The sequence below is a fragment of the Lathamus discolor genome, chromosome 4 (genome assembly GCF_037157495.1).
Source record: "Lathamus discolor isolate bLatDis1 chromosome 4, bLatDis1.hap1, whole genome shotgun sequence".
Taxonomy (NCBI): Eukaryota; Metazoa; Chordata; class Aves; order Psittaciformes; family Psittacidae; genus Lathamus; species Lathamus discolor.
This window is the reverse complement of record NC_088887.1, coordinates 105,049,427-105,074,599: the sequence shown is the minus strand read 5'-3', so window position 1 is coordinate 105,074,599 and position 25,173 is coordinate 105,049,427. Positions and strand designations below refer to the sequence as shown.

Here is a 25,173-nt window from a genome sequence, read left to right as displayed (position 1 = left end):
CAGGCAAGGATTCCAAGCAGCTGCAGCCAAACAACTGCCCTGCACCAGTGACCCTGTGCACCACGCTCACTCCATCAACTCCACTTTTTTTCAAATACATTATCACGTGAGAAAAACTACAGGGAGTTTAATAAGATGTATTTTCCCTAAAGAAAATCTGATTTGCTTTAAGTTGATCACCACACACGTCAAAGAAATGACAGTTTCCAGTAAACCCATCACACTCTTCCTCTCAGAGTCACATGCAGTATCAACCCCAGCTTGGTTAAAAGGTGGCCTCAGGCATGCCACAGGGATATGCCACAGGGACACGCGACCACCAAACTACAACACTGAAGCTTTTGGGTCTGAAGTTTGCAAATAGCACGAAAGTGTTCACAGATCAGGAGGCAGCTTAGCTCCCTGGATGGGGCACACCAAGACTAGCTGAAGCAAGCGGGGAAAAAAAGTGGTAGGAAAGAAGATAAATAAACTTGAAAACTCAAAGATACCCAAGGGGGTTTAAAGTAAACGTAAACTGGCAACACCCTACTAAGAGATGAAACACCTTTTGTCCATACAAGAACACTGTGAGATTTTTAGAATTACTTTTATTTTAAGCAATCTGGAAGGTCAGTATTCAGTCACAGAAAATACAGGCGTTCAGATTTCTCTCTCAATAAACAGAAGTAGGAAGAAAAGATTAACCCTTAAGTGACATTTTCTTGAAATCAAACTAACTTGCCTGCTGCCAGTGGGACATCGGGTAAGTCTGAAGCTGTGGCTATGGCCAGCATGAATTACCTTCCTTCTCCCTGTGACATTTTGTATAACATTCTGCTGGTAGAAGGGCAGCACGTTTCCAACCAAGGAAAGTAAAAATCATACAAGTACATGAGAAATGCATAAAAAAAAGTGCAGCTGGTACATTTCGCCAATTGTACAACCTTAATTTAGACCCACAAACATCTTTAACTGCTTACACTTATATGCAGGATTTGTTTAAGTGGAGAGTGGGGACACATCAGCAATTCAGAGCACAGTGGAGCTTCAGCATGACTGCAGTTGGGTACCAGCTCTTCAGCTGATGCGCATCAAAAAGGGTGCAGGCAAAGAGAGAGAAGAGGAGGTGAACGAACAGATGAATCAATATTCTGGATCTGGAGGCTGTGTAAATGGGAAATACTGTTTTTGGTGAGTACACACAACCTAAGCTTCCTTGTTTCTCTTCTCATTGATCTTTTCTCATCCTTTTCACCATGAGGTTATAGTTGTCTTTTCTGTCACTCCCTCTCACTACAAATTAATTTCCAGCCTTATGCAGGTCTCAATTGACAAAGGTTGCTCTTTCTGATTAACAAACTAGGTGTAATTTCATTTGTCCTTTCACCTCCCTCCATTCTCTATTGCCTATCTCGCCTTCTTTGCTTATTATTTCTGCAAGCACTCACGATTTTTCATGGGATTAAATTCATCACCTAACTAGTTTAGCTCACTCTGCACATGTATTTCCAGCTTTCCTGATATCTGTGTAGGCCTTACATAGACATTTCCACGAGCAAAATTTTAGATTTTATTGTCAGGGGTTCATTCATTTCTGCTGCTCCTCTCCCCCTGGAAATCAATACTCATGTTATTGGGACAATTTCCTCAGTAACAGAATTGCTGTCAGTAAGGTTACTGTTCTAGCTGAGGAATGAACACTGTGCTTAGTTTTGAGGGGAAAACCACAGTATCAAAGAAAAAAAAAAATTGAAAAAAAAAAGAGGAAACAACTGCTTCAGGCTTAAATCATGAGAATTTAAGTAAAAAATGGCAAAAGCAATACTACTAACAGAAATATCAAATAACTCATTACCAGTGCTTATAAGGCTTATCAATCTACCACAAACCACTGCACCTCACCTCCATTGTGTTTGAACCAGATCTATAGTGAAATTTTCTCCTTATTTCTATAGTCCCAAATAAGTCTAGTTGAAGGGAAGCACTAAGCCTAGTTTTAGGAGGAAAAGTGGTAAGTTGTGCACCTCTGGGTGAAAGGAGTTACTGATGAAAACGTTCCACCTGAGGTTGTAAATAGACTGCGGTGTGATTATGACTGGCAGGATGAAAAGCAAAAGTAGGGTAAGACACATAACAGGCACCTTTCTCTGCATCACTACCAGTTTGTGCACCAGCTGATCTGGCAACATCTTGGATCCTGGTACAAGTGAATTAAATACCAGTCTGAAGTTCACACCTCATGCTGACAGACATCTCCTTTCTGCTTAAAGGTTTCTTATCTCAATCTCTGCACCACACTCAAGGATGTACTAAGGAAAGTATAAATCCCAAAGGGCTTCAGAAAATGACCCTGTGGCACACACAACAGAGTTATCTCAATTTTGACTTTTCATACGTGGACAGAGAGATTGCTGTCGGGGGGCTGTGGAGAAGGTGGCCAAAGATTCACGCCAAGAATCTACAGTGTTTTCTTCCTTCCAGGTTACTCCTCACATTTAAAACCCTCGGTGGCCAACTGAAGTCCTTCCATGGTGCAATCAAAGTGAGAAGTTTCTGAAAGAAAAAATAGCAGGTTCTGCTGAAATACCACAACAGCACGGACTGCAGAAAGATTTTCATGGTTGCAAATCTGACTGAGAAGAGTTCACCTGTCTGGTACTTTCAAAAGTCTTTCTCATACTCAGTTGTTGGTTATTTCTTTAAAAATTTAAAAAGAATGGAGAGGAAGCAGATGATGGAAAGCAAAAGGAAAATAAATGCAAGACTGGAAATGAAGAAAACTTGGGTGTCAAAACTAGAGACAGTAAGGATGTAGCAATCTCAAGGCTGACAATGAGAAGAGTAACAGTGGATTTTTTTCCTCTACATGTCACAAACACTATATAATTAATAGCTTTTCAGCCAATACCACTATAGCATAGCTACATCCCATAACTGTTTTGTTGTGTTGCAAATCTTTCCCCTTACATTTACTTGGGACCTCACAGGCCTCCAAGTTATGAAGTTCATGGGAGCCACCAGCAGAGCCTGATGGTTACTCTTGTTTGAGAGCTCCAGAAACACCATTCTGGGCAGCTCTTACCCACCCTGGTAGTTGTACTACCTGCTTAAATAAACTGTAGGCCAGGCTTTCCTGGTGAGCACTGTAAAAGGCAGGTGAATTTTTGTGGTCATAATTCTGTACACTTTTTCATGTCCCTTTTTTGTTTTCGTTTTTTTTAATTAGTGGTTAAATGTCAAAGGATAGAGAAACTATTTTTTTTTTTTATTATCATTGTATCAAAGTAGCAACTGGAAGAGGTTTGGCCATGGGATGGTTGGTGACAGCCAACATGTCTTCACTAAGGGCAAATCACACCTGACCAATTTGGTGGGGGAAGAGCAGTCGACATTGTCTACCTGGACTTGTATAAAGCATTCAACACTGTCCCGCATGACATCCTTGGCAAAAGACAGTCCTTCCTGTCCCAGCTGTATGTTCCTGCTCCTTTGCACGTGTCCTGCTGATCACATGGCTCAAGGAAAAGTTGTTTCAGGTCACTGGTCCAGACTGAAAACTTTCTGGATGCCTCTATGCATTGGATGATTGAACTGAACTGCCTCAGCCCGGCTGCTGAAACATCGCGTCCAGCTAAGGGAAGTGATGGGAACAGCACAGCCAGGGAGAGGGGGACCAGTAATACTTGTCATGAAGAGATTCATTTCATTAAAACCACAGCCTGATTGGGCTGTCGTGGAGGAAGTCTTCCTGCAGGGAGTTACTACTGCTACACTTCACAAAGAAACATACCAGCCTTTATTCTGCAGTAGTCCTACAGATAAATGCTTAAACTGACACTGGGTTTTGTCTTCTTGTTCTACATTTGTATAGCACCTGCCACTCATGACTCCTTCTCTAAGGAGAACTGGTAGGCACAAAAATAATGCTGTTTTCACTGATCTCAGCTTTTTTTAACCCAGGATTTCTTGCTTAATCTCCAGAACAAATGCTGATGTGCTGCCAATGTGACTACAAGGAGCTCTCACAACAACTTGAGATCGACCTTGCATTTTCACAGAGGAACACCAACACTGTTCATTCTACCATTTAAATAAAACCACCCTTACAGAACATGAATACAGAAGCATGATCATCTGACTAACAGATTAAGTTACACTTGGCCAGTAACACTTAGTTTATTTTCCAATCTAAAGGGACTGAAGTGATCATACCAGGCTCTCCATTTATTTTCCATGACTTTAAAAGCTTTTGGAAAGAATGCCTCAGCTTTTTTACTTTTCCCCTCCCCCGACATTTGATGAAATCAAATCCATTTCAACATTTATGGTTGTTCACTGGAGCAGTTTTACAACCACTCCAGGACATTCTTGGCAAGTCTGCTTTAATCAGCAACCAGAAGAGAATGATTTTGTGGTGAGGAAATACAACCTTATCCCTTGAAAGCAGGGGCACTATTGACCAGAAAAGCACACCTTCCTTTTACAGCAATTACACATGCAGACTTCAGAGGACTGCTAGAATACCCACCTGGGGTCTGGCCAAGGGTTTGCATCACCTGGCATCCTGTGCCTGACAGTGAGCATGAGTTAATCGAAAACCCTAAGAAGTGCTTTTTGAATATTTCTTTTCTTTTTTAATGTTTCTAATTAAAAAATCCTAATATTTATCATAGAATCACAGACTGGTTTGAGTTGGGAGGGACCTTAAGGATCACCTGGTTCAAACCCCCCTGCCACAGGCAGGGACACCTTCCACTAGACCAAGTTGCTCAAAGCCCCATTTAACCTGACCTTGAACACTCCTAGGGATGGGGCAGCCACAGCTTCTCTGGGCAACCTTTGTATAAGCTTAAAAACAGCCTTTCATCTGAAGGCATGATCGCACGATACGTGGTCCCTGGTATCAGGGCTGACTGCACATCTGCAGCAGCAGCACCCCGTCTGCTCCCTGGCCCCAGAGCCTCAGCACCGAGTTGGACCTTGCAGAGCCTTACCTAAATTTGCCAGCCCAGAAGCAAACTATCCATTTGTTTCCTCTGGTATCAAAAACTGAAATTGCAGCCTTCATGCCAGCCAGCAAGTGCCGGAGCTGAAAACTGGCACAGGGCTGGGAGGAGGGGTACTTCCCACTCCACTGTCTGTGGCAGCGAGCCATCACAACAGCTTGGCCTGAGGCAAAACCACAGCTCCAGAGCAGCCTAAACCTATCCAGGCTCTGGTGTCTCATCCTCTTCCTCCAACAGCCTTCAGGACTTTCCCTGACTCATTTCAGATGGTGAACTAAAAAAACAAAAAACCCGAACAAAGCAACCCCAAACACTACCCCCTCCCCCCCTCTCCCCCCCCCCCCAACCCCTAACTTCCCTCCTCATCCCAACACAGAGCCCTAACCGGTTTAGCACTCCCAAGTCAAAGGCTTTGCTGAGCACCAAAGCTGCTGCAAGGAGGTTGGGACCAGGGCAGTCAACCCTTACACAGGCTTCATCTGCCAGCAGGGACTTCCAGCTTAACCATCCCACCTCAGCACAGATCTTCATTGCCAAGTCCTTCTGCACAGAGCATGCAATGCCTTCTTTTAAAAGGCAAAAAAAAATATAAATGACTGGGAGTCTTTTTTCATGGCAAAGTACACATCGCTTTAATTCTAGGTTCCCTAGGGCTAACATAAGCCAGTCCAGTAGAGTATTAGACTGCAACGTCATGTTACAAACTGGGGTTTAACGATGCTTCATTACAGAGCAGCAGTGAGCAGCCAGCTCACAAATGCACAGGACACACCAAGACAGCACGCAAAGGAAAGTAATTCCCAGTAAATCACAGTTTTCCTCAGGGAAGAGGACAGAGCTCTCTGAGTTTGTTTCTTTAGCATACAAACATTTTAATAAACCTGGATAATTCTGGGTAGTAACCTCAGTTACAAATCCACACTGGGACAGCCAGTGAGTATCACAAGCAAAATCCTCGCCTGTGGAGCGTTCACATCTGCATTATTACAAATGAGTAACTTTAAATAATTTGTGGCTGAAACAGGGCAAAGCATTTGGTGAAAATATTTTTTATTTGCCTACCAAATACCTCAGTGCTTGGTTATGTAAAAGAACATTCTGCTGCCAGATGTTCTTGGTGTTGTTAATGATCTGTGGTGACAGCACCTTGTGAGATTAGTGCTGTTGGTACTGTGTGGTTCAGAGACTCCCTTCACCTTCCTACATCCATAGTTGGTACAGGCTAATAAGCAAGTGACCTCCAATGTCATTTTTGTAATCAGTGATATAAAAACACATATAATCAAACCAACCCCCAGTCAAGAGGTTTCAATTCCAATCCAAACTATTCAACTACTTTACTTTACATGAAGCTCCACCCTGAAAATCAAGAAGCCTTCTAAAAAGACAACTTCTGCTTTTGTAACCGTCCCAACATATAACACGTCTCTGACTCCTCCTCCAGCCATTGACTCATGCTCAGGTCAGGTGCAGAACACTGGGTGACACAGACCCCGGGCCAGAGCTCATGTGGATGAGCTTCCAGCAGTCCTGTGGTGTCTGCATGGGAATAATTTAAGCCTCAGGATTTCTTTTTTTTCTGTCTCAATCTGCCCACGGTGCAAGTTATTCTATTTCCACATACCTCAGTTTGCTTGTTTTAAAACTACAGATTAATCCATTTGCCACTTGGAACAAACCATCAACAGAAAGTTAAGCTAGCATTTTCCTGCTGGATCCAAAAGACTTTGCTTCCTATCACAATCTACCTAGAATACCTCCCATAAGCAAACTGGAGAAATTTTGTCAAGTTTCCATAAATTCACAAGCCAAGCATGCATACAATTGCAATACTTTCCAATACTCGGTAGTGCACTTTGTCATACCAAATGAAAACATCCACGAAAAATTAACACTTCAATATATGGAGTCCTATTGTGACCTCCCGCTGCTGATTCCCAGCTGAAATGCAGAACTGTCACTTTATCATAACTTGGTGAAATACTGTTTCATTGCTCATACAGTGCTCTTCACAGGTAGACTCTTTATGGAGTCAGCATTGCTCACTACACTGAAGAGTTGAGAAAAACAGGACTGAGATGGCATGACTCACAGCAGATTGCCACAGTAACCAGACTGGGAATAAAGCCCAGATCTTAGGCATCCTAGACTGCTGCTTTCACTTCACCAGGCAGGTTTTAGATTTGGGGGTAAAAATGGCTTTCATAACATCGCTGCTTTCTCTTTTCCCCATTCAGGCTTAAAACAAACCTCAAGAATCAAAACAACCCTCAACCCTAACTTGAAGAAAAAAAATCAGCTAAGTTGGATGAGACTACAGACATCTTCAAATTACAACAATGTTCTTTAGTCAAATATAATACAAGAATGAAACACATTCACAAGTGAGACTGATTACCTCTTCCATCATGCAGAATTTAAGATAGTCAGTCATGGCTGATGAGACACAGCATCCAGAGAGCCAGTGCCAGTGCAGGCCACAATGTTCTCTTCTATCATCCCTTGAAACAGCTCCAATACTTCAAGTGTTTCAGAAGAGTCTTGATTCTCTTGGTGACTTTTATTTATATCTTCAAGACCAATAAAATCATCTGAAAAATAAACCACTTATAAACTGCAGCCAAAGACACCTGAAATTATCTTGCATAGTCTGGCATTTATATCATGTCAGGATAGAGTTTTTCTAGAACAAACTTTCATTTAATCAGAATATTCTTGATTTTCCCTTCTAAATGGCCTACAAAATAAACTAAATCTTTCAGGTTTGTCTCTGATGCAGGGGGAGACTGAGGGCAAATGTGTGTTTTCCTACTCTTAAGGTTCTTCTCAGCTCTTGAAGAGCATCCTTTTCTCTTTTTTAAGAAAAAAATCCAACTCCTCTCCTATTTTAGACAGAAAATCCAATCAACTTCTACTGTGTATTTCTAATCTCACAGCACGCAATTTGTGAAATTATACTACACTAATACGGAAATCGTGGGAAATGACAACCAGCAACCTTATCCCATAACGTCCACACTGCAGGAATTAATGCAAGCAGACGTCCAAAGCTTCCTATGGACCCTGATACCTCCTGCTGTTCAAGTGTGTGACCTCCGACCTGGGGAGCAGCTCTGTGGAAAGGAAACTGGGGGTCTTGGTGGACATCAAGCTCAGTATGAGTGAACAGTGTGATGCTGTGGAAAAGCCAATAGAATGCTGGGTTACATCAACAGGGGCACCCGCAGCAAGGATGTTGTTATCCCACTTCACTCTTCTCGTCAGACCACACCTGGAAAACTGTGTTCAGCCTTGGTCCCCACTATATGAAAAGAGGCGGACAGGCTGGAGAAGGTCCAGACTGGAGCCACAAAGATGATCAACAGACTGGGAAGCCATATGAGGAAAGGCTGAGAGAACTGGGTTTGTTCAGCCTTGAGAAAGGAAGGCTCAGGGGAGACATGATCACCATGTTCCAATATTTAAAAGGTGGCTACTAAGAAGACAGAGACTCTCATTTTACAAGGAGTCACAGGGAATAGACAAGGGATAATAGATACAAAGTTAGTCCAGGGAGATTCCAATTGAACGTAAGAGAAAAATTTTCCACAACCAGAACAATCAATCATTGGAATAATCTCCCACAGGAACTGGTGGATTCCCCAGTGTTGGACACTTTTAAGATTCAACTGGGCAGTGTGCTGGGACATTTTGTCTAGACAGTGCTTTTGTCCAGAAAGTTTGGACCAGAGGATCCGTGAGGTCCCTGCCAACATGGGATTCTATGATTATCAAGCTGACAATTTGTAATGATCGTTAAATTTAATTAAGGTGAAGATGCTCAACCTTTTACAGAAATAAAATCTTTCTTTAAGACTTCTTCATGCGAAACATCCTTCTGATCTGGAATAGGTAAACTTGAGGTAAGTATTGGATTAATTCTGTATGGGAAACTTCAAAAGCCAAGGAATTTCAGCTCTTGCAACACAGTGACCACAGCTCTGCCATTCTTTGTGCACAATTAATGGAGGCACGAATTCATTTGTCACATCCTAAAGCTTCTGCACAAAGGGGAGTGTTATGACTCATTTGTGCTGAAAACCTTCAACATGCTTCAGCATTAACTATTCTCTCTTCTGAACTAGAAGTATTTTATACAGTTCTTGTACCACAGAATACACTTACCAGCCAAGGCGTTTCTATTCTGCAATCCACTTGTTTTCTGTTTTTCCTAAAATAGATAATAATAATCCAGAGAAAAGAAGAAAGTATGTGACAAGAGAATTTGTTATTTTGGGGAAGAACAAGGTTCATGCTCTATTTTATAATTAGTATTTCATTGTATTTACAGGATTTTCCTCATTTCCACTACCAGACATTACCTTGTTCCATAAATAAAAACAAACCTTCACAAAGCAACAGTCACAGTGTGGAGAAAAGTAATTTGTGAGCTACCACTTTCTACCTAGAAGAGTACATAAAACATCCACCTCCTCATTGCAGGTATTAAAAACCCACAAAGCAAATTTACTAGCAAAGATAATTTTGCTTATGAACTGAAGAATTCCTCTTTACACCTGGAATATTGGAAAGCTTTCAAAAATCTCCCAAAATTCGTACCTCCACAGAGGTCTTCCACAGTAAATAGATCATCTTTGAAACTTTCCAGTCAAGAGGAACTACATAATCATCTGGCAACAAGGATTCTGCAGAAGAAAATATTTTGTGCAGTTGAGTGTTCAGATCTCTCCATAGCCAAAATACATCACTGAATTACAAGTTTTGCACACATTATATATAGAGACTTAAAAAAACCCACCACCGATATTTAAATGGGCCAGCAGCAAACTCAGAATTTAGGTTTTGTAGAATCTAAGGCCAGTGCACAGCAGGGGTAGGACGGCAAAGGAGATTTGGGTTTGGTTTCTTTTTTCAGGCAAAGACTTTCCTACCATACTTCAGTTTCCCTGATATACTCCCTCAAAACTGGGTGCAAACAAGAAAAATAGAAAGCTTTCAGCCCACAAATTAAACAAATGCAACTTAAGTAACAACCTTTACATTTTAAAATGTTGAATTATAGGAATTTGTACAATACCGCCAAAGAAATTACTTCCCAAAATGTTCTAACGCTGTTTAAAAAGTTGAAAAGAGATTCTCTGTAGGAAAACAGTCTAAAATATATTCTACATGAGAATGATACAAGCAAGTCAGTCACTAAAACTTTCATTTCTAAATAACCAAAAATGTTTACCAAAACTTTTCCCTCCAAAATAATAATAATAATAAAAAATTACTGCAATTGCCAGTGTTGCAAAACACTGTAGTTCAAATGCGTACATGGATAAATAACAGATAACAGGCCACAGAAAAGAACTTTGGAACATGTAGGAAAATTATAGTCAAATCAGAATGCAGACAAACTTCTGCAGACAGCGGGTATATTTTTGATGAAAAAAGCCCCAGCAAACACCTGGCAGGGCTTCAGAGAGATGCTTGGGTGGGTTTGTACTTCTTGAAGGTTATTTCCAAAGGAAACTCACCTAAACGCCAAAGAATGTCACCTGTTACTGACTTGGAGAAGAACAACATTTGGTTCACTAACCTACTGAGTGTTGCCTGTTCAGCTTCCCCTTCAGAAGATCCCTGTTTTCAAGTCATGGCCAACTCCCTCTAAGATGATGAAATTTAAGATCACGGCTATGAAGACTCACCAAGGTTGGAGGAGAAAAATGTAACAGTAGAGGACATGAGCGGAACTTCTCTGCTCTGTTGAAACAGAGCTCTACAAGTCAAGCTTTTTGGTGTGTGGTGCCGGGTTTAGCTAAAGCAGCTTTGCAGGTCCTTTGGGGACCAAGCTGAATAATGCTGCCAGTGGTTTGCATCACTATTCTGCAGGTACCATTGCCACCAATTTTTACAATAAAAACAAGGAATCGTGAGGTCAGTTTGGGCAGATAAACAGACAGAAGCTGCTACTCACCTGTCACCTTAAAAATGCTTATATGAAACTACATGCTTAACTTTAACTGAAACAAATAGGTGTAAAGGTCTGTGTGATGAAAAAAAAAAAACCCAAACAGTCTGTTTTTTAATCCTATTTGTTGGCCAAATCAAAGTAACTGTTTCTCCACTGACTAAATTTGGACCAAAGAAGTTGCAGAACTTCATGCACAGGAAATCCATGTTTTAGTGTGATTTCCAAACAAATGGCTGGTCTTGTTGCTGGCCACAGCTCTGTAGGCTTACATTAGCCTGTAGTGAAAGTCGGAAATCACCTTTGCCACACACAACTCCTTTGAGGACTGACTGCCATTTTTCTAAGTGCTAACTTACAATGATTAAAATGAAAGTACAAAAATATGACAATTGGAGCTCTGGAAGGCAAGTATATAATAACTGTGGCACTTAATAATGCAAAAATGATCAGAGCGGTGGAGCACCTCTCCTATGAGGAAAGGCTGAGAGAGTTTGGGTTGTTCATCCCAGAGAACAGAAGACTCCAGGGAGACATATTGCAGCCTTTCAGATCTTAAAAGGGGTCTTTAATAAAGATGGCGAGAGACTTTTAACAGGGCTTGTTGTCATAGAACAAGGGATAAAGATTTTAAACTAAAACTTTACTAAATAAAGAAAATGGAATATTGTTACATTAACCAGGTGGAATATAAAACATGCAACCTTTATATTAGAGCACACATTTTGTACCACGTTTTCATTCAGTTCTGTGATCAACACAGTAAAGTCTTACTCAGTGGGGTGTATTAAAACATCAACAAAAGCTTCATCCTTTAAAGTAGTAAAGTTTTGTAACTAAAAAGAATGCAAATACAAAGCCAAACCAAACAGCACCTTTGAAAGAGACTGATTTTACATAAAAAAAAAAAAAAAGAAGCAACATAATCACCAAGGCAGCAATAACTCCTTCCAATAGGATTAATATTCGACTAATTGGCACCTAAAATAAAGTATTTAATCACGGGAGGTTTTGTTTGTTTTCTGGTTTTGGGGGAGTGTTTTGGTTTTCATTTGTGGGTTTGGGGGGGGGGGGGTGTTTGGGGGTTGAGGTTTTTTGTTTTGGTTAGTTTTTTTACATAGGAGTAGTAAGAAGAGTATTACCCAGTGGAAGACCTGGAGAACCAAAGAGCTGCACAAGCTGAAAAGCAAATCCTAATGATAAGGGAAGTCCCAGAAAACTGCATGCCATATTCACATCTTGATTATCTTTGAGTTGTGAGGCCTCTGCTGGCTCAGCGTCATCTGCTTCCTGCACGTTTTCACTGCAGCTTGCCTGCATACTAGAATCTTCGGAATATTCAGAAACAACTTTCACAGACGACAAAATATCTGGTCGGCTATTCGTAACCTCTGAGGAAACTTGTTCGCTTTCACCCTCTTTTTTATCAGCTACCTCCTGTTGGTTATGAGCTCTAGCTTGTTCCTTCTTCATCCCAGAAACTACACAAACTCTGCAGGAATATTCTGGCATAGGAGAAGAATGTCCCAAATGAATGCAAGAAATACCATGTAACAGAGTATCTGAGTCTGCAGTAGGCATGGAAGAGGTTGCCTCGGTGCCACTGAAAAGTGCAGAATGTTCCTGCAATGCACGGTCCTGTTCACATTCTTCTCTGTGGTCCTTGCATAGAAAGCTCTTTTTCCCCACTTCCAAAACACTTTTCTGGGGAACATCATCTTTTATTGGGACTTCCTTCTCTCCATCTGTACTACCATCAATCTGTCTTGGTAGACTGAACTTTGGTGCCAAGTTGACAATTCTTCTGTATCTTTTTCTCTTTGATGTAATTGGTGCAGCATCATTTCTTGGAGTATCTACTTCACTTGAACACTGCATGAAGGTGGCCCTGGCTTCCACCAGGGAATGAAACTGCACTTCACCAGCTGCAGATGCTGACAGACCATTACTCATTACATTACCAGCCTCTTCAGTTACTGTTACCCAATGGTTTTCCTTCACCAATCCTTCATTTGACCAACGGCATTTTAGCTGTTTTGAACAGTTCATATGAGTCTGTTTAGGTTTTCTCATTTTTGGGAGCCTTTGTTCACCTACAAAATTATTCTCAGACCAAGAAGAGAGAGAAACTTGTGTATCAAAGCTCGGCTGCAGTTCCTCAGTAGGTAGTTGGAAATTAATTGGAAAAAAAGCCTGGGCATTAGAGCTGTTCTCTTCTGCTTTTAATGCACGTGTGTCCTCTGTGTTATCACCAGGCACATTAGCATGTATATTTGAATTGTAACACTGAAAGATTTTTTTTCCTTCACCACTTAACAGCTTAGCTTCCATGTCAGCTTCAGGTGTACTTTGATATGATCTGAGTTTGTTTTCTTTGCTTAACAGTAGGGTGTTACAGTCTTCAGAGATGCCTTCTGTTTCCTGGATAGAATTTTTCTCTTTGATTATTTTTAGGAAACTGCTCCTGCAAAGATTTTCTATGTGCCTTTGATTTGTTTCCTCATCATCTACTGCATTTTTTGATAGGTTATCAGTAGAAAAAGGTTTTAGATCTATTAGAAGTGAACTGTCGCTTTCCACGGGCAACTCACTTTTCAGTGCACTGTTGGTCATTGTTGAGACCTCAGACACAGTGATGGGAAACCCTTCCCTCGAAACCCCTGCAGCTTCTTTCAGGCTTTCATCATCACCATTAGGCTGTTCTTCAGAAACTGTTACTGAATCCTCTGGACCTTCACTGAATATATACAATGATTTGCTGTCTTCTTCCATGTAATCCTCTTCACTTCCTGATGTGTCCTGGTCATCTGGAACTGGATGATGAGCTGCTCCACCTAACATTTTCTTTGTGATTTCTGTAGGATTACCTTTAATTTTTTTGTTTCTTTTTCGCTTTCCCCTCTGCTTTGCTTTTGTAGACAGGTGCCCATGGTTTTTCTTTAAAACTGTCTCCCTATGTGAAAATAACAATAATAAAAAATTTTTAAAAAGCAAAAAAAATGTCAGTAATAACGCATTCATTGTGTCCAATTTGAAGAATAGGTCCTTTATGTTAATATGATGCTCAAACACAGAACATCTGCTTTTTTAAATAAATAAAATCAAATAAAACTTTCTATTTATTACACAAATGTACACCCTACAATTCAGAACACTCCTGAACACTTTAAAACAATTTAAAAACATAGCTGCCATCTCATTAACTTAGCTTTACAAAAGTATCACAAATCACTGCAAGACCAAACAACATGTTTCTGGATGTCTTTTGTGATGTTTGAACAAGAGATACCAAAGAGCAAGTGCTATTCTGAAATTTCCTTAAATGCCATGCTGAGCAGAAGGGTACTAAATGGAAGATGCAGTAAGCAAATTTCATCCATTAAGATTAAATGGACTATACTTATCTAATTTGGACTCAAATACAAAAACATACTAACCAAAACTTTTAACAGATAGTAGCCCTACTGGTGACTTCCCTGAAATCTTGGCATTAGCCCATCAGCCAGCTAACCCTGAAATGAACACATGTAAGAAAAACCTAGTGCAAAAATTTAACTTCTCCCTATAAGACTCCAGAGAGAAATGAGATCTTCAAAGCTAAGCTTGACTGCAAATCTTCATATCAAAAATCTGCTTCTTTTCCGTAATTCTCTGCTTTTCTGTAACCCTTTGCTCAGGATGGTCCTTCACACAACACACTAAAGCAAATAAAGCAGCAGCTACAAGAATTATAATATTGAATGTGGGTTAGAAGAGAAAATTCTCTGGTTTTAAGAAGCATAAACCCCCTTATCAGCGAAGTAGAAAATGTCACATTTTTAGTTGTTTTTAATGGAGTGGGGAATAAAACATCAGACTTGTGCACCAATTCCCAGAATACTTTAGTATTGTACTCAGGGGCCCTCGTGCTGCTGTGCAACAACTCCACAGAAATGACAACCAAATTACCCAAGTCAGCACTAGAAAGGAATGGGCTCGCTCCTCGTCTTGGTATCATTATTGTAGCTACACTCTTCCTTATCACTCACTTTTCACAGATGTGAATTTGCACTGCTACTGATGGATGTGAACTTGTCTAATACTCAAGCATGTTTCTGGTGCCTAACTCCTAACACATCTGACAACACCTTCAGGACAATGCTGACAGAAACTCTTTGGCTAGCATTCCACACCAAAAGGTATTGTGGAACTCAGCACATTCATTTCCTCTCCTTGCCATTAATTCTGAACCAAGAAGGAAAACCACACTGGATAGGATTCACTTCAGGAACAGCAGATATACATCCACCAAATAATGGGAGAAGAACCACCCAGATAATTCAGAGAAATTAACAGTTGTTATTGCATTGAAATTGTTGAGTGTCAAAATGTAATGAATGCAAATGTTGGTCCAGGTTGATGATGTAGTGAGATTCAACAGCTCATAATAAATATAACAGCTATGTCATTTCTTTGCTTTGGAGACATGGACATTTTACAGCAATTCAGCAAAATTTGTTTTCTAAAGGTCTGGAACTCTTTAAGATGGAACTAAAGCAAAAAGGAAAGTGATGAGCAGAATAAGAAAATTTGCTATTCTTCACTTTTCCAGGCAACATCTATTTTCCAACTGCTTCTAGGAAAATACTCCCCCAAAGAAACACTGTAATGAACCATGATGGCATAGCTAAAAATTTCCTTCTTGGGGTATGCCCAGTTTCATATTAAGGTTCGTGCATTTAATAAAGCAATTTTTCCACTAGTTTTCTTTATTTTTCTCATAGTTCCTCCTCTTTTAGTCCACCTACATGCTTTTTGAGGATTTTTCCTCATTGTAAAACCATACGGCATACAAACACTGAGAAAATTCAAGAACCAGCATGGAGATAGACTTTGCTTTACAGGGGCATTTGCTAGTGAGTTGTTTTTAAGCGCATACAACACAGGCAAATGGGTCAAGAAGAAAAGTACCAGTTTCAGTAAAAACGTAAATTTTGCTATATATTTAAAAAAATGAAAATTAAAAAGACAAAAAGAGTTAGTAATAAACAGGTCTGAAAAAATAATACTATTTTTATTAATATAGGAATTCCCTTTCTGTACAGCACTTTGGTTTTTCTCAGCCTGATGTTCAGACAATAGTAAAAGCTTTTTTTGCCATAGCTCTGTTACATGTGACTTCAAAGTTGTAACCTACTGCTCAAAATAGCACTGTCCAGCTTGATTAAGAGTCAGTGCTCAGATGACACTTTACTGGAGAAACAAAAGCACTTTCACAATTGCCGAGGAGGAACACGCAAAGTAAATAATGTAAAGGTAGTAGTCACATTTTGCTGGTAGATGGCAAAACCAGAAAAGACTTATTTATTTGTAGTTGTACAAACTTCAGCTCTGGCATACATCTAAACTAATGTCTGCTTCTATCAAAAAATGCCTGCAGTCATTGCCATAATGAAATGCAGAAAAGAATCATGGAATCATTTAGGTTGGAAAGACCTTAGAGATAAATCAAATCCAACTGCTAACATAGCACTGCCAAGTCCACCACAAAATCATGTCCCTAAACCCCACATCTATGTGTCTTTTAAGTACCTCCAGGGATGGTGACTCACCCACTTTCCTGGGCAGCCTGTTCCAGTGCTTGACAACCCTTTCGGTGAAAAAATTTTACTAATATCCAATTCCTAATATCCAAGCAATACAGAGGAACTAACACATATAAAAAGCAATTCTATATGACATTTAGCAACGAGGTACATGCTCTTTCAGAAATACATATCATTAATCTCTGAAGTCTCTGGAGTGGGTTTTCAACATCAAAATTATAGTAGAGCTGCTTACATAAACCAGTTTTTACGGGGATAGACTTCACCTTTTCCACCTGGGAAGTCCAAGTGCATTGCTGAATTCTTTGTGACCTAACTTCAGCAACAAGCAAAAAATGAAGTTACAATTTTGGAGTAACAATAAAAGTCATGGTGCCAGCCTTTTTGTTACATATCTTGGTTTTAATACTGAAATGAGTGATAAAGATCCAGTTCCTCAAAATCAAATAAAATATTGGTATTAGGTGATAAAGAAAATTGAAAAAAGAACAAACCCACCCCCCCCCCCCAAAAAAAAAACAACCCTCAAACCCCAACCACCATATGCAAAATAACTTGTCAGCATTACTTGGCTTTCTGAAAAGGGAAATACCATTAGACAGCTGAGCATCCAGCTTAGCACTTTATTGCTCCTGAAGAAGAGTCCTTGTCACCTTTCCCTATTTCACTCCAGATGCTGCCCTTGCACTTCCGTTACCTGTCTTTTGCTGGCTCTACCACCTCCTTGTGGTGGATTTACCTGCCTGAGCCAGAATCAAAAGAAAGCAGGTACATGTTATTGTTGTTGAGCTGATTTAACTTACCAGAGCAATAAGTAGAAATGTCTAGCTAAGACAAAGGAAGTGGTGGGTAGGACTGAGGTGACTGCTTTCAAAAGCAACATATTAGGTTGCCTCACAGTCCATTTTAAGGAAATTCACTGTAAGTGATCTCTAAGAAACATGTGCACATTACAGTGTTGTAAATTAATGCTCCACACTCCAAGTATCCTACTAATTAGATTTGATCTGAAGTAACTCAGTATTAATTATTCTTTTGCCTCTCAACAGCATTGCCAGTAGTGGTGAGACTAAAGTACTGCCTTATGAAATAGGCTAATTATCACAATGCTTGAAGAGCTACTCCAATCTTTATCATTTCTACAGGATTGATATCTATACAGCTCCTTGCAATGTATAATGGGCCAATAGACTGCTGCTCTTTTACAGGCCAGACACAAAAGACACTGATCTAGAGACCAGACAGAGAATAGTGTACAATTGGTTTGATCAGAACATGCCTTTAGATGCTGTTCATTTAACAAACAATGTGGCAAAGTGCAACCACGGTACTTTTCAAAATAAAAAAAAAAAAACCAAACAAAAAACCCAAAAGCCATGCCCAAATAAAACACCCAACAAACCAACAAAAACCCCCACCAAAATCACCAAAATCCCCAAGTTCCTGAGGTGTTTGTAACAGCAATTCAGTTTCAAGTGACAGCCCGTTCATTCCACAAGAAGCTTCAGGTGGGGTGATCTAATTGATCACTTCCCTTGGTTCATGAAAGTCATAAATGTCTTTTGACAGAAAGATCCAATCTCCTATTTCGGCTCCTTAGTCATACAATATGTTGGTTGACACTAAGGAAATAAATCCTGAATATACTGACTGAAATACGTGTACATACTCACTGAATATGCTTGTGGCCAGTACCAAATGTCCACTTCCTGAACAAGTGAAACAACTCAAAACCTGCTTTCAACCTCATGTAGGTGCCACAAATCTCTCTTGCCTGACACAGGTCAAAATTCTAACCAGAAAAGAGGAAAATAAAAATAAAAAACCACCACTAAAGGTACTGATGGATGCTGACAGGCAGAAAAAACACCATTTTCTGTTTGACTGCATTTCTTTGCACCATTAAGTATTGCTCAGTATTAAAAAGCAGGTTAAGGAGAAAAAAAAAAAGAAAAAAGGACAAAGTGAAATGCTACAATTGATCTGAATCCAACTTGAGGTGATGTACTTACAATACAGAGAAGAAACTGCAGGTTTATCATCAGCTTTCTCACCTATGAAGGCTCATAGAATCAATTCTCATTTAAGTTCTCTCTGTCAGTGTTTAGTCTTTTGAAGAGAACATGATGGACACACATGCCAATGTTATGCACTGGAAGTACAGCATAACTCATCTTGTCAAGTTTGATGATATCAGTTCTATGACTTAGATGATACCAGCTCAAGCATGAAGACAACCTGATTGAAATTAATCCAGGCTAGACATGAAATATGCTACCTTGAGAAGCAGTCTGGAGAAATAGGAACAATAATCTAACTTGCAGTAATGGTTGGTTGATGAGAAAATTAACATGAGCCAGCAGTGTCCGCTCGCAGACAAGAAACCCAACCATATCCTGGGCTGCATCAAAAGGAGCGTGACCAGCAGGTCGAAGGAGGTGATCCTGCCCCTCTACTCTGCTCTTGTGAGACCTCACCTGGAGTATTGTGTGCAGTTCTGGTGTCCTCAACATAAAAAGGACATGGAACTGCTGGAACAAGTCCAGAGGAGGGCCACGAGGATGCTCAGAGGACTGGAGCACCTCCTGTATGAAGACAGGCTGAGGAAGTTGGGGCTGTTCAGCCTGGAGAAGAGAAGGCTGTGTGGAGACCTCATAGGAGCCTTCCAGTATCTGAAGGGGGGCCTATAGGGATGCTGGGGAGGGACTCTTCATCAGGACTGTAGTGACAGGACAAGGGGTAATGGGTTAAAACTTAAACAGGGGAAGTTTAGATTGGATATAAGGAAGAAGTTCTTTCCTGTTAGGGTGGTGAGGCACTGGAATGGGTTGTCCAGGGAGGTTGTGAATGCTCCATCCCTGGCAGTGTTCAAGGCCAGGCTGGACAGAGCCTTGGGTGGCATGTTTTAGTGTGAGGTGTCCCTGCCCATGGCAGGGGGGGTGGAACTAGATGATCTTGAGGTCCTTTCCAACCCTAACTATTCTATGATTCTAATTAATAAAGTTTGTTGTGACCTGCTCTGCAGCAATGCTCCATAATCTTCTATTGATATAAATACAGTTATATGTGAGATTTTACAGAACACTTTCAAAAATCCCAGGACAGAAAAATCCCATCTTCCCAGACAATGATCAGTTGCAGTTCTTCTCTAACTACAGCACTACTACATATGTGGATATGAAGCAAAGGATATGAATTAAAGTGGTCTAAATGAACAAAATTGGAGCAAAGATGTGTAATTAAGTACCAACCAAAGCACAGACCATAATTCAGGGAGCAAAAGTACAACTTTCGGAAAAAAAAAAAAGATGATGCTGCAAACAATGAGGCTAAGAAAAAAAAAAGGGAACAAGGGAAAATGAATGGTATGACAGAAAAATAGTACTTTCAGCAGAACAAGAAAAACATTCAAAAGGATAGCTGGGTGGGGGGAGGAAGGGAGGGGAAGAGAAACATATAGATTCAGTTTTTAAATCAGCATCAGTTTGAACTGAAGCATTAAAGAAAAAAAAAAAAAAAAAGAAGACAGCATAAGGTGCAGCTCTCCACACAAGTTTATAGCTCAGGAAGAAAAGGGAAGGGGGAGATGGATTCAGAGTTATGAAGACAATTGTAACTGAGCACAAAGCTCTCACATCAGACAGATGAGAAAGACGAAATTCAAGAATAAGAGGAAAACAGGGGGAAAGTTAAAGAGGAACACAGTAAACAAAACAGTATCAGTAGCTATTAAGTAACCAGCATCTAACCTAGATTATAACAACTTTAAAATTTAAATACTTGTAACCACAAACAATGTTGCTTTTGAGAACATCTGCTCCAGGTATTGCAGTCATTCTCAAATGCTATATGAAACAGAGAGTTGCACAGGATTCAATTATAACATCCATTCTCCAGAAGGTATTACACCTTTTCAACACATCTCAGTCACACTTCGTCATACTCATATCCAGCTTTTACTTACTATTACTGCGTATTACTCCTTGGCATTGACACATTTCCCTTTTAAACATCTTTCACCAAAAGGACTAAAGATATGCAAGTGACACAATGAATTATCCCTTAAAGATTATTACTTTTTACAAAACAGCCCTGCATTATTCCTTCAGTGTTGGAGACGAACAGCTGCAGAAAACTGTCTTTCAATTCTGCTACATAGCATCAACAGAATTTTGTCTTTGGACAGAAAATAAAAGGCTGCTTTAGATAAGCACTAACATATGCCAGAATTTTCTAAGTCTGGAAAGACAATACAACTTACAAGAGACAAGTGGTAACAGACACTGTCTGAGGGACAAAAAGGGGCATCAGCTAAAGGTGTTGTCAGAAGCTTGTAAGCAACTGTCCCAATACAACTATGAAACAAAATAAACATAACAAACAGTACAGCCAGTTTTGCTGTAACAGTTAATGCCAGAAACTTAGTGCCCATTTGAGAGTAAGAAGAGAATCACATACTGCTAAATTAATTCAAGCCTGCATCTGACATCCTGAAACCAGGCAGCAATTCTGTCAGCGATTTTGAAGTCTTCTCTGATAACTCTTCTCATATTCTGGACACTGCCCTCACTATATTCATTAGACTAGAATAACTTATGTCAGAAAGGGCCTCTAGAGATCACATGGCCCAGCCCCTGATCAAAGCAATACCGAGATCTCATTCCTCAGCACCTCACCCAGACAAGTTCTGAATACTCCAACGATGGAGAATACACAATCTAATATCTGATAGGAATTTCCTGTGTTGCAACCTCTACCCATTGCTTCTTATCTAAGAGGAGCCTGGCTCCACCTCCGTACTTTCCCACTAGGTAGGTGAAGACAGCATTAAAGCTGTCTTAGCTTCTCTTCTTAAGGCTGAACAATCTGTTTCTCCCAGTTTCTCCTTGTCTATCAGGTGCTCCAAAGCCCTGACCACCCTCCGCTCAACTCACTCCAGTATGTCACATCTTCCACATATCAGTGAGCCCAAAGCTTCACACTTTCAAAGGCAACACAAACTAATGAAGCAACACACAAACTTATTTAATCTCTTTACAAGCTCAGTTCCCTACAAAGCAGCAGAAAGTTAAACCATAGTTAAGTATCTTTGCTCACAATAAAACCTCTCCTCAAGACTTAGGGCCAAAAAGGGCAGCATTATGAACTTAATCTAAGTATTCGTTATTAGAAACAAGAACTCAGTCTAGACTGTTGGAACAAAACAGAATGAAACACAGTGCTCTGGATCTTCTATACATAGAAGAATGTATAGAAGAATACACACACACAGGGAATTCCATTTATACTCCTATAAATAATGCAATTTTGCTGCACAGCCATAAGTACAGTCTTCTAACTGCAGTTTTCATAAAGTGAAAATAGTTTTGAAATGCTACCAGGTATACCTTGCTGAATATTTAGTGATGTACCAAACAGCTGCAAAGAGCTGCAGATGAAGCTCAAACATTATACCTGTCTTGCTTCAGGTAAAAGATGTGATAACTACTTACGCTCTCAAGACCCCTGTGAAGAAGTGTATTCACCTTACAAGCAATACAGGAAAATTATTGGGGAAAACACTAAATGGGGAGAAAGTAAAATAGTTAATCCACTCTTAAGTTAGGTTCATGAGCTTTCAGAAACTCTTCATGGTTAACAGAAAGATGTGGGATAAGCTGTTCAGTAAGTTCTTACAGATTACTACAACCTATAGGATAGATTACTAAAAGCCATGGCTGATGAAGAAATAAAAAAACCTCAAAACAATAGAAGTATAATGAATAAAGTAACAGCCAAACTGCATTATAGGCCCATGACTAAGACTTGTTTGTAAATGATACAATAAACCCCTTCAAAATAAACAAATGTTCATTCAGCCAGCTAAAGCAGCGCTTCTTGCCTGACAGCCATTTAAGAGATTAAACAACATCCACTAAAGAATTCATGCTTTTTCAAATCCGTAGAGCTAGACAACATGCAGGCACACAAAATATTTTTCTACTATGTTTCCATAAAATCTTAGAATACTTGAGAGTTAGTATCAGGAAAATACTTTAGAAGGGCAATCAGGATGACCCACACTATTATAAAGCAGTTGCCCACCCTGATATCAGTTTCAGGGACCCCAAAGGAAAAATTGAATTTGATTAACAACCCAAAAAATAAAAATATCTAACATCATTAAAAAGACTGCAAGTATAACAACAACAAAAAATACTCTATGGATACAATATTCTGACTTGGTATAAGATGGTATTGCTACAACAGAATATATGTATCAGCAAGGTGTACATGAAATGGTCAAGGACTGCCCGCCAGCCTGAGATTATCGGCTCGAAGGAAACTGCAAAGGCCCATTCCAGGTGCAATACTTCAATGTTTTCATTATTCTTTAGCTAGAATGACATTGACAGGCTATCTCAAGCTAAAAACACCACTTGCCGCTTCTCTGTTACTACAGAAATAAGTTAGACAAATTTGCAACGATATGGCCTTGACAAACCGTATTTCTCACTACTTTATCTTCTAAATATTTAAATGACCAGCTGTGCTTTCACATATTTTTCCATGAACTCTAAAAAAAAATGATTAACAACTAATTTCAAGCAATGAGCCTATTAAAAAAATAAACCCCAAATTAACTGACATACAAGCAGGAAATTATCACACCTAGGTTATTACTAAAGAGCTTTAATCTCTGCTCTTGCTTTTATTTCAAAAGGATGAGAGCATAGAACACTGAAACGAGAAAGGATCACTGCAGAAACACTGAGGTGAAATATTTCCACATCTCATCTATGTATGTGAAACATCTGATCACTCTTAAATTGAGTACTTAATTTCAAATTCATGAACTGCATTTCAACACTATGTCTTCTTACTGCTCTCTACTGGGAACTGTAATATATATATCTGTTCTTTTGCAGGGAAAACTCTCAATTCTCAACATGGACCTTGGCACCTCATCTTCACCATGTACCAGCAAAGGGAAAACATTTCTTCCCAAAACCTTAGCTGCTAGGAGGAAGCAGCAGTTAAAACTACAAGTAACACACATCAACATAAACATATTAATTATTTTTCTAATTCACTAAAAATTAATCCAACTGTCCAGCTCAAAGAAGAAAATACTGACACAGTCTAAATTCCACCAGAGAAGACAGACACAAACCATACAAACGTTATGGACCTCATCTCAGCCTAGTTTTCAGTCCTATTAGCAGATAAACACTCCCATCTCTGCAGAACGTTTCAAGAGACAGATTACAAAATACTGGTTTTCCTCTTAAAAGACAAAAGGCTTCAGAAAAATTATGCAGTATGGCAAACTAGATTAAATGAACCTAAAGAGGACATACGCACAAGAACAGGAGACAGAATTCCTCATAGGACCTCATTTAACATCGCACATTAAAAAGTTTATGCAAACAAGCGTCACATTAAGTTGTCATGAGAAAACTCAGGGGTTGAGATAAAGACAGTTTAATAGGTACAGCAAAAGCCATGCACAAGCAAAGCAAAGCAATGAATTAATTCACCACTTCTCATCGGCAGGCAGGTGTTTCCATCTCCAGACAGCAGGGCTCCATCGCTTGTAGCGGTTACTTCGGAAGACAAATGCCATCGCTCCAAACATGCCTTGTTTCCCCTTCTTCCTTCTTCTTTCCCCTGGTTTATATGCTTAGCATGACACCACATAGTATGGGCTATCCCTTGGGTTGGCTGTCCTGGCTGTGTCCCCTCCCAGCTCCTTGTGCACCCTTCAGCCCACTCACCGGTGGGGTGGTGTGAAGAGCAGAAAAGGCCTTGGCTGTGTGTAAGCACTGCTCAGGAATAATAAAAACATCCCTGAATTATCAGCACTGTTTCCAGCACAAATCCAAAACATAGCCCATACCAGCTACTGTGAAGAAAATTAACTCTATCACAGCCAAACCCAGCACTATAGGTCTTCTGTGGTTTGGTGTTGGAGTGGTAAGTTTTTTTGGGTTTTTTTTTTGTTTGTTTGTTTGTTTTGTTTTTTAAATTCTGCTCGTTTCCTTTTTTTTTTTTTTTCATTTCCAAACAAAAGAAAAATAAGAAAACCAAGTCATTCAAAGACAAGGCTGATGGAAACTTCTGATAATTCAGGAAGTAAACTAATCAAACAGAAGCAGCAGTTGAGAAAAAGCAGTAAAACTAGAGCTGTTTTTTCCCTCTAGCAACATGTAAGCTTATATAACTGATGCTAACTGGACAGCTATATGAACCAAATTATGTATGTCCTGAAAATTTATCCTCATTTAAATTTCATGCTTCAAAAAATAAGATGTTTAAACTACAGCTGAATATCTTAACTATACTGTTTACTTACCAAACATCTTACTGGTTTGACGCATGCAGCAGATATGAATGCAAATTCTAACATTCGGGTTCTATGCATTAGTTGCATTAAAAAAAAAAAAATAAAATATATATATATATATATATAATTCTGATACCATTTCATGAAGTGTAACAAACTAGCTAGCAATTTACTAAAAATCCAAAACAACAGGATATCTTCATTCTAGGTACATCATCATCATCAAAAAACTATGCCAGACAGCCAAACTTTTTAACACCCCCCTTCTCACTGAACAGTGAGCTCTTACATTTCTGGTACATCCCTTTTGACAAAATA

General features: G+C 39.6%; 1 protein-coding gene across 1 annotated transcript; it reads right to left on the bottom strand.

Moving 5' to 3' along the window:
- Positions 1-575: 575 nt before the first annotated feature.
- LOC136013886 (uncharacterized) lies at positions 576-24,934 on the bottom strand. Its single transcript, XM_065678410.1, has 6 exons — positions 24,050-24,934; positions 12,087-13,897; positions 9,588-9,673; positions 9,153-9,198; positions 7,387-7,579; positions 576-2,535 (listed from the first exon to the last, which is right to left on the bottom strand). Exons 1-5 carry the CDS (start codon positions 24,145-24,147, stop codon positions 7,419-7,421), a joined length of 2,202 nt encoding a protein of 733 aa, XP_065534482.1. The 5' UTR covers positions 24,148-24,934; the 3' UTR covers positions 576-2,535; positions 7,387-7,418.
- Positions 24,935-25,173: the final 239 nt, after the last annotated feature.

Bases quoted from the DNA above. Each gene is read 5' to 3' on its own strand.
- LOC136013886 (XM_065678410.1), bottom strand. From the start codon at position 24,147: ATGTTTGGAGCGATGGCATTTGTCTTCCGAAGTAACCGCTACAAGCGA. The intron at 9,199-9,587 runs GTACGAATTTTG...TATCTATTTTAG, and splicing joins TGTGGAAGACCTCTGTGGAG to GAAAAACAGAAAACAAGTGG. The intron at 7,580-9,152 runs GTAAGTGTATTC...TTTATTTTTCAG, and splicing joins GAATAGAAACGCCTTGGCTG to ATGATTTTATTGGTCTTGAA.